At 41.5% G+C, this 16,202-nt stretch overlaps 1 protein-coding gene across 1 annotated transcript; it reads right to left on the bottom strand.

Annotated features, from left to right (window-relative positions):
• Positions 1–15,755: 15,755 nt before the first annotated feature.
• Positions 15,756–16,202, bottom strand: LOC133815516 (uncharacterized mitochondrial protein AtMg00300-like). The gene has a single exon (XM_062248349.1). It carries the CDS (start codon positions 16,200–16,202, stop codon positions 15,756–15,758), a length of 447 nt encoding a protein of 148 aa, XP_062104333.1.

The raw sequence follows: 16,202 nt of genomic DNA, 5'->3' as shown, positions 1-16,202 counted from the left end.
GTTTATTTCAATTTTCAGTTTTAGGTTAAAAATCACTCTATTTTTTATAGCTAAATAGAATGTTAAAATTGGTTATTGGTACTTGATTGATAGTCTTCGTGGGAACGATTCTTATTTATTATCTATATTACTTGAATTGATTGCATATACTTGCACATTATATTTTTGCAGTCATCAGCCTCGTTATCTGATGCCTCGAAGCCAAACTGTAAGGCTTAATGAAAACAATTTCCCGTCGAAGTAATCAAAATAATTTCTGCCCCGACCCATTCTCATTTGAAGATCCATTGACGTAAAGTCTCCACAGCTTGCGAGCTGGGCTTGTGACTTCGTCGTTGGTGATTTCCGTACATTCAACTATGAAATCCGCTAAGGCTTGTCCTTTGATCGTCGTTCTCGGGTGGTAAGTGATTTCGAACTACCCGAGTTTTACCGCCCATATAAATAGTCTTCTGGACGCCTCAGGTTTCGACAATACTTGCCTTAATGGTTGTTCAGTTAATACATGTACAAAATGTGCTTGGAAGTAAGGTCAGATCTTTCGAGAGGCATGTATCTAGTACAAGGCCAGCTTTTCCATTAATTGATATCTCGAATCTGCCCCCAGTAATGTTTTACTAACATAGTAAACTGGTTTTGTACTTTCTTATCCTCTCGAACAAGTACTGCGCTAATCGCATGCTTGATTGTGGGGAGATATAAGTACAATACTTCCCCTGGGATTGGTTTGGATAAGATTTGTAATGCCCCAAATTTGCTAATAAGGTTTAGGACCTTGATTAGGAGGCCGGGAGGGCCATAATTGAATTATTATATTATTAAATGATTATATGCATGTTTATGTGAATTATATTATGATATGATGATAAATGCATGCATATGGGTCCATTGAAGGCGTAATTGTGTATTTTCATGCATGTGGGTGAATTATGAATAATACCACATTATATATGGATTTGTTCGAGCCATTCGACAAGAGACTTTCTTTGAATGCATGCTATCTGTCTGGTCATCACGAGGTTAGTTTCAGGGCTCGGGGTGAGTCTCGGGGTAATTTGAGGATTAGTTCATTACTAGAAATTAAAGGGTAATGGGATATGATTTATTAGCATTTGAGAATATTGTAAATAATGGGAATTGGAGGATGTTAATTATGATTAGCGGGAATATATGGGAAATGACTATTTTACCCTTGGGGTTGTTAAGGAAAGAAGATAAGACTAGGGGCATTTTGGTCTTTTGACCTAAAAGATATATATAACCTTAAGAAGCTGTTGAAGCTTAAGAAAACAGAGCACTTCTTCTTCCTCTCCCGATCATATCTCTTCCTTTCCCTTCCTTTGGATTTTTGAAGCCAAGATTGAGCGTTCAAGTATGGGAATCAAGGTTTGAGGGTTTAGGCTTGTGTTCAGCCATTGAAGAGGATCCTATTCGAGTTTAAGGTAAGGTTTTAGTTCAATTTTCTGGTTCCTTACTCACTTTTTGGTGTTAGTTTGAGGTTGGAGTTTTGATCATAGGAATGAGAATTTGATGAGGTTTTGAATGATTTAAAGCTTAGGTTTTGTTGGTTATATGATGGACAAGTTGTGAAAATAGTTGGGACTTTGTTTTGTGGAGTTGGAAGTGTTTTAGTGGGTTTTTGGTTTGAGTTCGAAGAAGAAAAAAAGGGGTTTTTGGTTGAGTTTTGTGTGGGGTCGCGGCTCTGTTCTAGAGCGTCGCGGCCCAAGCTTGGTGAAGAAGCAAGGGGGTGCTGGAAGTTTATTGGGCCAAGGCATGGGGAAGGTAGGGCCGCGACGCATGTGGGTGGCTAGAGTGCAGACGCCTCTATTTGGGGAGGCGGGCCACGACAAGGCTGGCTGTAGCCCTTAGTGGCATTTTTGGTCAGAAGTGTGGTTTCTTTGTGGGAATCCAAACCTTAGGCCTCGGGATCGTTCCTACTACCCGGTTTAGTGGGATTTGATGTCTCGGAGGCTAGGTCTTGGACTGGGAACCTTTTATTGATTGATTTTATTGATAGAATCCCATATTTGGTTATGACTAGATGACCGCCAAGGGATCAAATGATTGATCGTTCTCAAGGGTCGTTTAATTATTATTTCTCGCTCGAATCAGAGGTAAGAAAACTGCACCCAGTATGTGATGCATGTTATGCACGAGAAACATGTTATTAGGGAATGCCATGGATATTGAATATGAGATTGATCAGAGCTTAAGTCTCTGTGTTTGTTCATGATCCTAATTAAGCTAGCATTTGTTAAGTAAGCATGTTGAATGCCCTACATTTGGATATTTGACATATGATATATGCCTGGTTGCATTGCTTACTTGTGCGTGGCACTGACTCACTAGTCAGGAATCGGCAATGGTGGCAGTATTAACTGTGAAGTTGTGACTCACTAGTCAAGTTCAGCAGTAGTACTGAGCACTAGTCACATGGTATTGACTAATAAGTCAAGAATGATCTTAGCATGTTTAACGCAAGATGACAAAGATTAGACCTAATCGACATCTGCATTAAATGACTCAACTTGAGCATTAATGTCGGACCGACCTCAAGTTTGATGAAAACTAAAAGCGCTTGTCTAGCCTATGGCTAGTCACTTAGAGTCAGGGCTAGAAGGCCCAGGTGACTGCTTCGTCACATGGCTATGGGTGCTGAGCCCGTAGTGACTTACTCAGTAGTCACTCATCTAGTTTAAGTTAGTGACTTACTCATCAGTCACTCATCTGATTAGAGCCAGGGCTAGAAGGCCCAGGTGACTGCGTCATTACATGGCTGTGGGTGCTGAGCCCCGTAGAGACTTGCTCATCAGTCCCTCATTATGGTTAACGAAACCTCAAAGTGTTAAATCACTCATCTGATTAGGATTGACTTGATAGTCATCCATTCAAGAGGGCAGGATTCCTTATCCTGGATACCCCATCATTATCTGAACCTATTTTCATGCTTGAATAGGGGTATCATTGCTAGGCATGCACATTATGATTTTGTAACATGTTATTATTATTCATGAGCATATTGAGTTTTCTTGCTGGGCTTCGGCTCACATGTGCTATATGGTGCAAGTAAAGGCAAAAGAAAATTGGACCATCCTTGAGTTGGAGAGCTTAAGTGACGATGTATACATATGTGGCTGCTTGACCGCCACGGTTGAGGGTTGAAAGAGGAACTAGGGTTAAACCCTATTTTGCCGCTTAGATCGACTGGTTGGAAATATTTTTTTGTAATAAACCTTTAAATTATATTTTTGGGGTCCCAATGTATACAGTAAACGTTTTAGTGAAACGTTATATCTTAACCAAAATTTTTAACCCTAAATCACTAATCATACTTAGTTACTCGATTAGCGAGTTTAGCACTGTTTAAAATGCACACCGTAACGGTCCCTGGAGTTTAGGGTGTTACAAGATTGGTGATTCGGAGATGTGCTTTTTAAGAGCTTGAAAAGCGAGCTCACACTCGTCCGACCACTCAAATTTCTTGCCCCTTCTCAAAAGATTAAAGAATGGAAGGCATTTGTCTGTAGTTTTCGAAATGAACCTACTTAAGGCCGCCATTCTTCCTGTTAAACTCTGGACATATTTAAGTTTTCGAGGTGCGGGCATATTTATTAATGCCTTAATCTTATCCGGGTTTGCCTTAATGCCCTGAGCATTTACTATGAATCCAAGAAACTTTCCTGAGGACACTCTAAATGAGCATTTTTGTGGGTTAAGTCACATGTTGTATTTCTGGAGTATAGCAAAGCATTCTGCGAGATCATCAACATGGTTACATTTATGCTTGGACTTGACCAGCATGTCGTCCATATAAACCTCAACGTTTTTCCTTATTTTCTCGACAAACATCCTATTCACTAATCTCTAGTATGTGGCCCCTGCGTTCTTGAGTCCAAAAAGGAATCACATTGTAGCAGTACAAACCTTTATCTGTCATAAAGCTTATATGTTCCTGGTCGGGTGCATGCATGGCTATCTGGTTATATCCATAATATGCATCCATGAACGACATGATGTCATGGCCTGCGGTAGCATCTATGAGATGATCAATTTGAGGTAGGGGAAAGCAATCCTTTTGACATGCCTTGTTGTGGTTCAAATAATCAATGCAGGTTCACCACTTGTCATTGGGCTTCGAAACTAACACTGGATTGACTATCCAATCGGAATAGAAAGCATATCGAATAAACCAATTTTCCTTCAACCTTTCAGTCTCTTATTTCAAGGCTTTCTTCCTTTTATCGTCCAGGAGCCTTATTTTCTGTTGCTTTGGAAGGAATCCTTTGTCTATGTTGAGCGCATGACTTATAATGTTTGGGCTGATCCCAATCATGTCTGAATGCGGCCGTGCAAACACATATTGATTTTCCCTAAGGAAGGGGATTAATTATTATCTCGCATCCTTTGGGAGGTTCTTCCCGATCTTTACCACCCTAATGGTATCCTTTTCATCGAGCTCTACGTCCTCGAGCTCCTCGATCGGTCTGAGATCGGCCCTATCCTCTTCTATTCTAGGGTTGATCTCTTCTTCGACTTCGAATACTATCCCGCTTATTTCACCCATGACAACAAATGCTTGTGCATTTGTTTGGCCCTTTCCTTCATGGAGATGCTATAGCACTCCTAGTCTATGTCCCAATGTTGCTAGGTGTTGGGAAATTGATGGCCAAGTGTCTCACAGATGAAACTGCCCCTAGCCCAATCAAGGCTGTTCTTCCGAGCAGTACATTATAGGTCGAGGGGTGTCCACAACTATGAACTCCATTTTCTTGGTTACTGAGACTGGATAGTCTCCCAAGGTCACCGGGAGCTCGATAGATCATGTCTTGGCTATTCCTTCTCCTAAAAATTCGTACAACATCATCGCACAGGCTATCAAGTCTCAAACTAAGAGTCTCATATTTTCCAAGGTGGCCTTATAAAGGATGTTAACCAAGCTCCTGTTATCTATCAGGACTCAGCGTACCCTTTTATTGGCGAGCTAGAAGGTTGTGACCAAAGGGTCATTGTGGGGAAATTGGACGTGCGAGGTGTCTTCTTCAGTGAAAGTAATGGATTGAGTTTCAACCATTTGTTGATTTGGTGCTGGGCGTTCAGGTTCGCAGGGAGACCCGTCCCCCATCTTGAGCTTGTTGACATATCTTTTCTGGGCATTTCTGCCCAACCCAGCAATATGTGTTCCTTAAGCAATGGTTACTACATCCTCCCCATCGATCACGGGAGGTCAGTCATCCTCCCTATTTTGAGGGCTAGAGATCTTTTGCAAGGGGTTGCATTGGATTCTTAGCCAGTGTGGTTGACACCACTCAGGTCATGCCAGTGAGACCAGAAGAGACCAGATTAGTCTATGAATTCCTGGATGTATTTCCAGAAGATTTGCCAGGGTTGCCACCACACAGAGAGACAGAGTTCGTGATAGAACTGGCACCAGGGACGGAGCCAGTGTCTAGAGCACCATACAGAATGGCCCCAGCTGAGTTGAAAGAATTGAAAGTACAGGTTCAAGAGCTGTTAGATTTGGGTTTTATCAGACCTAGTTTCTCACCTTGGGGTTCGCCAGCTCTGTTTGTGTAGAAGGAAGATGGTTCTCTGAGAATGTGGATTGATTACAGAGAACTGAATAAGTTAACAATCAAGAACAAGTATCATTTGCCAAGGATAGATGATCTGTTTGACCAGTTGCAAGGTAAGAAGGTATTCTCAAAGATCAACCTTCGTTCTGGTTATCATCAGTTGAGGGTCAAGGAGGGAGATATATCGAAGACTGCTTTTTGTACCAGGTATGGGCATTATGAGTTCTTAGTCATGTCTTTTGGATTGACTAGTGCCCCTGCTGCTTTTATGGATATGATGAACAGAGTGTTCAAGGATTATCTGGACCAGTTTGTGATCGTCTTTATCGATGATATCCTGGTTTATTCTCAGTCTGAGTCAGAGCATGAGCAGTGTCTGAGGTTGGTTCTAAAGAGACTGAGGGAGCACAGATTGTTTGCAAAGTTCAAGAAATGTGAGTTCTAGTTATCTCAGGTATCTTTTCTTGGGCACATTGTCAGTAAGGAAGGAATTAAGGTAGATCCAGCGAAGATCAAGGTAGTCAGAGATTGGCCAAGGCCAAAGAATGCTTCTGAGGTTAGAAGTTTCCTTAGATTGGCAGGTTATTACAGGCGTTTCGTGGAAGGGTTCTCAAAGATTTCTACTGCATTGACTGAGCTGGCACGCAAGAATTAGAAATTTGTGTGGTCAGATAAGTGTGAGAACAGCTTCTAGGAACTGAAGCAGAGATTGATTATAGCTCCAATTCTGAGTCTTCCAACAGATCAGGAGAAGTTTGTGATTTATTGTGATGCTTCACATCAGGGTTTAGGCTATGTTCTGATGCAGTCAGAGAAGGTGATTGCTTATGCTTCACGTCAGTTGAAGGAGTATAAAAAGATATATCCCACTCATGATTTGGAGTTGTCGGCTGTGGTCTTTGCTTTAAAGATATGGATGCATTATCTTTATGGGGAGAAGTGTGACATCTATTCAGACCACAAGAGACTAAAATACTTCTTCACGCAGAAAGATTTGAATATGAGACAAAGGCGTTGGCTGGAGTTAGTAAAAGATTATGACTGTGAGATTTTGTATCATCCAGGAAAGACCAACGTGGTAGCTGATGCTTTAAGCCGGAAGGGTCCAGGGCAGATTTATGGTGCGAGGTTGATAGCCAGAGAGTTAGCAGATGATATGACCAGAGCTGCTATCGAGTTACTGGTGGGTCAGTTGGCCAATATTACGCTACAATCTACACTATTGGAGAGAATCAAGGAGGGTCATTTGAGTGAGCCACAGCTGATCAAGATCAGAGAGGTTGTTTTGGCTGGAGCATCCAGAGATTATATAGTGTCTGATTTAGGCTTGCTGCGATATAAAGGGCGAATATGTGTTCCGTTAGACACTGCTATGAGGAGAGAGATTCTAGATGAATCTCATACTACACCTTACTCTTTGCATCCAGGCACCACGAAGATGTATCAGGATGTGAGATCATTGTATTGGTGGCCAGGGATGAAGAGGGATGTAGTAGAGTATGAGGCTCAGTGCTTGACATGTCAACAGGCCAAAGCTGAGCATCAGAGGCCGGCAGGGTTATTACAGCCTCTGGATATCCCAGAGTGGAAATGGGAGGACATCACGATGGATTTCGTGGTGGGGTTACCCAGGACTGTTGGTCAGCATGATTCTATTTGGGTTATAGTGGATCGCTATACCAAGTCAACTCACTTCTTGCCAGTGAGGACTACATATATAGTTAATCAGTATGCAGATCTCTATGTGAGAGAGATCGTGCACCTTCATGGAGCACCGAGGTCGATCGTGTCAGATCGTGACCCCACTTTTACTTCCAAGTTCTAGGGGAGTCTACAGAAGGCCATAGGAACACAGTTGAAGTTCAATACTGCTTATCATCCTCAGATAGATGGGCAATCTGAGAGGACAATCAAGGTATTGGAAGACATGCTGCGGACATGTGTGCTGGACTTTGGTGGATCTTGGAGTAAGTATCTACCTTTGATAGAATTTTCCTACAACAACAGTTATCAGTCTACCATTGGAGTTGCACCTTATGAGAAGATGTATGGTAGGAAGTGCAGATCTCCCATTCATTGGGATGAGACAGGTGAAAGGAGATACTTGGGTCCTGAGACAGTTCAGAGGACCAGTGAGGCCATTGAAAAGATTAGAGCTCGGATGCTCACTTCTCAAAGTAGACAGAAAAGCTATGCAGATCTCAAGCATAGCCATGTGGAGTTCCAAGTGGGAGACTGTGTCTTCCTTAGGGTCTCGCCATGGAAAGGGGTGAGGAGATTTGGGAAGAAGGGTTAGTTGAGCCCTAAATTTGTAGGTCCATTTGAGATCCTGGAGAGGATTGGTCAGGTGGCTTACAGGTTAGCCTTACCTCCGGCATTGTCAGCCGTGCATAATGTGTTTCATGTTTCAGCTCTTCGGAAGTATGTATCTGATGTGACACATGTTTTGAGCTATGAAGATTTGGAGTTTGAGGCAGATCTCTCCTTTGAAGAGCAACCAGTCCAGAAACTTGACAAAAAGGACAAGGTCCTCAGAAATAAGACAATACCTTTGGTTAAGGTATTGTGGAGGAACAACAAGGTCGAGGAAGCGACCTGGGAGCTGGAGTCAGATTTGCAGAGTCAGTATCCCGAGCTGTTCAGGTAAATTTCAAGGACAAAATTTCTGTAAGGAGGGGATAGTTGAAATGCCCTAAAATCCCTAATGCGGTTTAATTGTTTTATTATGCCACTAAACTATTATATGCATGTTTATGTTAATTATATTATAATATGATGTTAAATGCATGCATGTGGGTCCACATTTCATTACAGGGGTATTTTGGTAATTTGGCCCGTTGAGTGCATAATTGTATATTTTGGTGCATGCTTGTGATTTATTGTTGAGGCCACATTATAATGTGGATTTGTTCAAGCTATTCATCATGAGACGATCTTTGAGTATAAATTAGAGGTTTAGTCATAACGGGATTAAGTTCAAGGCTCGGGGTGAGTCTTGGGATGTTTTAATGATTAGAACGTTGCCAGAAATTATAGGGTAACGGGATATGAATTATTGATATTTGAGAATATCGAGAATAGCGGGAATTGGATGGTGTTAATTATGATTAACGAAATAGGTGGGAAATGACGATTTTACCTTTGGGAGTCTTTAGAAACCTTTATTTGACCTAAGGGAAAAATAGTCTTTTCACCCCTAAGATATATATCAGCATTTGGACTGTAGAAGCTTACCCAAAACAGAGCACTCTTCTCCTTCAACCGATCATCATTCCTCCTCCTTCCTCCTTTGAAGTTTTGATCTCAATTTGAAGAACTAAGCTAGGAAATTAAGGGTTTGAGCTTAGGATCTTGGTTCATCCATTGAAGAGGACTCAAAACAAGCTTGAGGTAAGAAATCATCCAAGAACTTTAAGCTTTTCTCTGTTTTTCTTATAGTTTTCAGCTTATAGATTTTGATGTGGATAGTTGGAAATTAGTGGAAGATTTTGAGTTTGGTTGCTTGGGTTTTGATGAGGGTGTGGTGTAGATGAATTTTAGGGGTTGAATTGGATGTTTGGGTGATGTTTGGGATTGGTTTGGAGGGTTGGTTTCAAGGGAAATCGCAAGGAGGGAAAACCAGAAAGATTCTAGTCTGTAATTGGTGCAGCAGAGCCATTCCTGGCGTAGCAGCGCTAGGCAGGGCAGAGAGCTTGGCATCTCTAACTTGAAATAGCACCTCAGGGCCATTTGATAGGGCTGCAGTGCTGGTCCATTTTCCAACAAGCCTATTTTAGGGCTCGGGATGACTTTTAAGGCTCAGGGATGGGTTCCTTTACCCCGTTTGGGTAGATTGAGATTCCCGAGAGTGCGGGATTGATCCCGGAAGCGTGGTTTTAGATTGTGAACCTCTTATTGATTTACTTTATTAATGGATTCCAATTGGTTATGACTAGGTAACCGCTAAGGAACTAAAAGGTCGATCGTTCTCAAGGGTCGTTCTTATATTATTTCTCGCTCAAACCCGAGGTAAGAAAACTGCACCCCATATGTGACATGCATGGTTATTCATGAGACATGTTGAATGTTTAAATGTGGACATTGATTGCATATTAAATGCTTAGAAAATATTGCTTACTTGTGTATGGCACTGATTGAATAGTCAGAATTGGCAATGGTGCCAGTATCAATTGTGAAGTTGTGACTCATTAGTCAAGTTCGGCAGTGGTACTGGGCACTGGTCACACAGTGTTGAATCATAAGTCAAGAACGTCCTTAGCGTGTTTAACACAAACCAACAAAGATTAGATCTAATTGACATCTGCATTAAATGACTCAGAAGAGCATTAATGCCGGACCGACCTCAAGTTCGATGAATACTATAAGTGCTTGTCTAGCCAAAGGCTAGTTACTTAGAGCCACAGTGACTATTTAGTCACATGGCTGTGGGTGCCGAGCCCCGTAGTGACTTACCCATCAGTCATTCATCTGTTAAAGCTAGTGACTTACCCATCAGTCACTCATCTGTTAATGCTAATGACTTACCCATCGGTCACTCATCTGTTAAAGCTAGTGACTTACCCACTAGTCACTCATTTGTTTAAGCTAGTGACTTACCCACCAGTCACTCATTTGTTTAAGGTAGTTTCTTGCGTGTTAGTCACTCATTATGGTTTACCAGAACCTCAAGTGTTAAATCACTCGTCTGACTAGGGCTATAAGCTTCTTCATGGTTAATGTAACCACAAAGTGATATTCACTCATCTGTTCAGAGCTTTAAGCTCTGTGTGATTATAATGATAATCATTCGATAATATTTATATGCATTATTGCGTTTTCTTGTTGGGCTTTGGCTCATGGGTGCTGTGTGGTGCAGGTAAAGGGAAAGAAAATCTCACCCAGCCTTGAGTGGAGAGCTTAGGTGGTGATGTGTACATATGCGGCCGCTTGACCACCACGACCAAGGAGTTCTTAGGGGAACTAGGGGGTTTACCCTAATTTTTGCTGCTTAGATCGGTGGGATGTAAATTTTACACAGTAGTGACCATTTTGTATCGTAAACAACTTGTAAATGTTTTTTATGGGCCCATGAACAGTTTTATGTTTTAAATAAAATATATCATTTCCTTTTGATTGGTTTTCCACCTTAACCTGTTAATAACACCTAGAAACACGTTTTTAACCAAAAAACTCGGGTAGCGAGTTAAATTCACGGTTCAACGTTTACTGTAATGGTCTTGGGGTAACCAGGGCGTTACAATGCATGTCACATACTGGGTGCAGTTTTCTTACCTCTGGTTCGAGCGAGAAATAATAAAAGAACGACCCTTGAGAACGATCGATCATTTGATCCCTTAGCGGTCACCTAGTCATAACCAATATGGAACTCCATCAATAAAATAAATAAATAAAAGGTTCATAATCTAAAACCTTGCTCCCGGGACCAATCCCGTGCTCACGGGACTTCTAATCCACCCAAACGGGGTAGTGGAACCATTCCTCGAGCCCCCAAAGTCACCCCAAACCCTAAAATTGGGTCTTGCTGAAAGTGAACTAGCGTTGGGGCGTTGCCCCAAGTTAGAGAGAACCCTAAACTCCCCTCTGCCTAGCGCTGGGGTGCTAAAAGTGGCGCTGGGGCACTGCCCAAGTTAGAGAGAACCCTAAACTCCCCTCTGCCTAGCGTTGGGGCACCACTGACAGACCAGAAAAACTCCGGTCTTCTCCCCTGTGATTTCCCCTAAAAATCAAGCTTCAAAACCAACCCCAAACATCTTCCAAACCTATAATTTAACCCCAAAACTTCATCCATACCTCAACCTCATCAAAACCCAATAAAACTTTCATAAAAACCTCATTGAATTCTCAATTATCCACTTCAAAAATCTCAGCTAAAAACTAATAGAAAAATAGAGTATAACCAAAATTCCATGCCTTAATTCTTACCTCAAGCTTGAATTGAGTCCTCTTCAATGGTTGAACTAAGGTCCTAAGCTCCAAACCTTGATCTCCTAGCTTGAATCCTCAATTGGAGTTCAAAAAAATTGAAAAGAAGAAGAAGGATGATGATCATCGTTGAAGAGGAGAAGGAAGGAAGGCTATAATTTTTGTTTAATCTTCTACAGCTTTCTGATTTTAAGTATAACCCATGGTCAAAAGACCAAAATGCCCCTAGGTCAATTAGTTTCCTCTTAAGGCTAACAAGGGCAAAATCATCATTTCCCGACTATCTCGTTAATTATAATTAACGCTCTCCAATTCCCGTTATTTCCAATATTCTCAAATGCTAATAAATCACATCCCATTGCCCTTTAATTCCCGGTAATGCACTAATCATCAAATTACCCCGAGACTCATCCTGAGCCTCGAAATTAACCCCGTTATGACCAAACCGCTAACTTGCGTTCAAAGATCATCTCATGCCGAATAGCTCAAACAAATCCACATAATAATGTGGCCTCATCATAAATCACCAACATGCATGAAAATATACAAATATGCCATCAACGGGCTAAATTACCAAAATGCCCTTATAATGAAAAGTGGACCCACATGCATGCATTTATCATCATATAATAATATAATTCACATAAGCATGCATATAATCATTTAATGGCATAATAAATCAATTATGGCCCTCCTGGCCTACTAATCCAACCATAAACCTCATTAGGGATTTTGGGGCATTACATCAGTTGTCTGCATTCATCGGTGGTATGATCAATGTCCCTATGGAATTTGTAGAATTTGTTGGTATCCTTTTTAGACTTCTGATTTCGCATTGGATCAAGCGTCTGAATGAGACCTGGTTCTCATTTGCAATAAAAATGTTTTCCTGGGTATCTGTAAGCTCGGCATAAACTATATAAATGGAGAAGTATTTATCTCCTATTTTCTTTATACCCCCGTCCGCCTCCAAGTTATTCCCTTCATTTTTCTTCCTCTTTGAAGGATTATTTCGTGAGGGCCGCAACGTTGAGGGTGTAGTCAAGGTCGAGGTTGAGTTGACATTCGTCGTTGTAGTTATAATGGGTTGAGGAATCTGTTGACCTCGCCACTTCTACATTGATGAATCTCTGAGCTTGATTTTTGAACTTGGTTATTGTCCTCACTGGTTTCCTTTAAATTTCGTCCCAAAGGGGACTCCCAGGCAATACTCCAGCTCGTACCACCATGAGATGAACACTGTCATCGACCTTTCGAGCTCGTGCCACCTCTATGTTGAATCTCACCAAATAGCTTTTTAATGACTCTCTCGGCTACTGTCTAACATTAGTCAAGGCCGAGGCCGAGGGCCTGACACCTACCATGGCCTTGAATTTCTTCTTGAACTCTTTAGTCAGTTGTTCCCAAGATGAGATCGAGAACCTTCAAAACTTGTCGAACCAGTTTTTTGCTGGTCCCGTGAGTGTGGTTGGAAAGAGCTTGCACCTAAGCTCATACCCAACATTGTTGGCACACATTATTGTGTTAAACGTACTCAGTTGGCTATATGAGTCTGAGGTCCCATCAAAAGGTGCCACGTGGGGATCTTGAATCCATAAGGAAATGGAGTGTTTGATATGTGTGGGGCGAAAGGCTCGAGCTCCTCATCAGAGTCGTTAGCCTTGTCCTTATTTCAATATTCTTGAAGGAGCCTAAATGTTCTTTCAAGTTGGTTGATCCTTTCTTGAACCAAGTCCACTAGAGGTTAAGCTTGCATTTGTTGTAGCTGGTAATTGGTTGCAAAAACTCCAGCTCCTTGTCCTAGTAGAGGGTTATACTGATTCCCGTGTACTGGCTGCGAAGGCTCTTTTCGGTTATTTAAATGTGTTTGTAAATCTGGGTTTGAAGGGTTAGCCTGTTCTCGGTTTTGATTCAAATGATCTCGAAGATCAGGGTAATCATTCTCATAATTCCCAGTATTCTTGGGCTCAGTTCAGTAAACACTCACCGAGCTACTGAGGTCTAGACTTCCACGGAGGAAGCTGACATTCCTCTCGAATTTTTGTTGCGTGGCTCAATTGTTAGGAGGTAGGTTTTCTGGTTACCTGCTCGTCCCAGTCATTTTTCACCTCGACATATGACTTCCTATTGGTTGGAATGCCCTATGTCCTCAGTTAGCCTCTCATTCACCCATTTGTCCAGGTTGAGCCCTATGATTTATATCTCGACTCCCACTCCGAGAATCTTTGGGGTGCCCGCTCCCTTGTCCGGTTCCCATTGGTAGCTGGCTGGGGTGCCTCTCAAGCTAAAAACGGGTGTCTTATTGGCGAGGGAGGATGTCTTATTGGTGATTGGGGTGGTCTTCCATTATTGGGTTTGGAAGGTCCAGAATTGGCTCGGACAGGCTCCTGGTTGTTCCTGACAGGTTCGGGGTTATCATTCTGAGCTACGGAAGGAGCTCGGTTATTCCATGATCCAGCATTTACACTTACCGTAGTGTTGCCCCTAGCAGTTTTTTGAGTAACTCCCCCAGGATGACCATTGCTGATATTTTTCCTGGGCCTCGGTTGGGCTTGTTGGGCCTTTTGCTCAGCCAGTCTAGCGACCGTACTCCCTCGGGGTCGTCCTCTTGTCCTTCGAGGAGGTGCTTGTACTTCAGCAGCCTGCCTAGCCAACTCCTCGTTTCGCTGTGTAGCGTAGACTAGCTGTTCACGCAATCTGCGATTCTCCAATTCCACGATGGGTACATACCTTTCAGAATTATAGTACAGATCCTCGTCAGGTCTGGGGGTTTGAGCAGGTTTCCCCCTGGAGGCCGATGATGCACTCCCCTCATCGGGGCTTTGATCTAGCATGGGTTGATTCCCATGCCTCCGTGGATAGTTCTCAGTTTGGGGATTTCGCTCATCGGAGATTTGTGGTAATGGTCGCCCACCAGTTCTACAATTATTCACGACGGCCATTGATGGTATGCAGGAGGTTTTTGATTAAACAATACACTGATTTTCTTAATGCTCTCAACGAAAGCACCATACTGTTGATGCCATTTTTCGTGAACTTCAAAATGAAGAGCACTAAACAAGAATGCATAAAAAGTGGAAGGATTCAAAGATTTTTTTATGTGGTTCAGCAGTTAAAATCTACCTAGTCCACGAGTCTCTGTTATTATTACTACTCTCTCAAAGCTTTGAATGAAAGAAATTTCGACAGAGTATTCTCTAGTACATTTTTTTGTCTATATCCACAAATGAAATACTCCATGCTATTTATAGACCTAGTTGTGAGAATATCTTCCTCTGATTCAGGGAAGTTACAATCAATCAAATAAATTTGAAATAAATACTATAAATGCATTAATTACATAATATCCCATGAAATCAAGGATTTAATATATGATAATAAAAAATCCCTACGAAATAAGGATTTCCTAACAGTCTTTTCGCGTGCAAAATGTGTCATTGAGCTTGATCGTTGCGCTGACACGTTTTCGAGACTGGCCAAGCTTCGAGCTCATCGCTCCAGTTATAACCTCCTCCTCATCCAATAATTTGGTCGGGTACGTTCCTCGAAGAAGGTTGGTGTCTTCGAGCCTGCAACTCTGGCTCGAACAATGCGATTCATGCTTAAGTGCTAATAACAAATATGGAACCACTTAACAATTCATATAAGTGTGTTACTATCATTTGTAGATACGAGCTTAACTATTTCGAGCCTACATTTCCGGGTTATTTATTTTATTCTCAAAATTGAGCGTAACAACATTTATAAATCATAATTGACACCCAAAATAACCGAAGATTGAATACTTGTGTCACTATTGGATTCCAGAAAGTGACTCTTGAATGGCATGTTTGTTTACAATTGTTGCAATTGTTTGGTTGACCAAACCTTATTTTATTTTTTTGGTTGCATTGGTGGCATCTTCATCTGATTCCTTTCTCCTTGCCTTCTTTGAACTCCCAAGCAAGTTTGATTCAGTTGGGGAGTAAATTGGATTCAAACCAAGATTTGGCCACTTATCTAGACTTCGCATTGGTCCAATAACCGCAACATATTGTACTTGAAATCCTTCTTTTTTGTAGGCATCATTTATAAAATCATAGACATTGAGGTTGGAACTCCATATACAGGTCAATGCATGCCCACATGGTACCCCACTCAATTCAAAAGCTCTACAAGTGCATTTATGTTTTAATAAATGCACTCATACTTTTCTAGAAAATCATCAATGATAGAAAGAAAGTACTTGTTACATCCAAGTGTTGGAGTTTTTTCTATACTTCATAGGTCTACATATAGGTATTCAAGGATGCCCCTTGAATTATGTTGTCCAACTTTGAAAACTAATCTATGATGTTTGCCCCACACACAATTCTCACATAAATCTACCTTGCTCATTTTGTCATTACTAAGTAAACTTTGTTTCTTCAACACTTGCAAGCCTTTATTACCTATCTGACCAAGCATTTTATGCCATAGGATTGCCTTGTGATCCGTTGGTGCCTCAGCTAAAGTATTGCTGCTAGTTACTGTTTCCCCAATTAGGTAATATAGAGAGTCCTTGATTCCTTTAAGAACTACTATTGAACCTCTACAAATCTTCATGAATCCACGCTCTATTTTTACTGTATAATCTGCATCATCAAGCACGCTTAGTGAAACCAAATTTCTAGACAGATTAGAAACATACTTGAAATTCTTCAAAATTCGAATGACACCATCAAACAT

The sequence above is a fragment of the Humulus lupulus genome, chromosome 2, assembly GCF_963169125.1.
Source record: "Humulus lupulus chromosome 2, drHumLupu1.1, whole genome shotgun sequence".
Taxonomy (NCBI): domain Eukaryota; kingdom Viridiplantae; phylum Streptophyta; class Magnoliopsida; order Rosales; family Cannabaceae; genus Humulus; species Humulus lupulus.
Note: the sequence above shows the minus strand (reverse complement) of the source record. Positions and strands in the feature narration are given on the sequence as shown.

Bases quoted from the DNA above. Each gene is read 5' to 3' on its own strand.
- LOC133815516 (XM_062248349.1), bottom strand. From the start codon at position 16,202: ATGTTTGATGGTGTCATTCGAATTTTGAAGAATTTCAAGTATGTTTCT.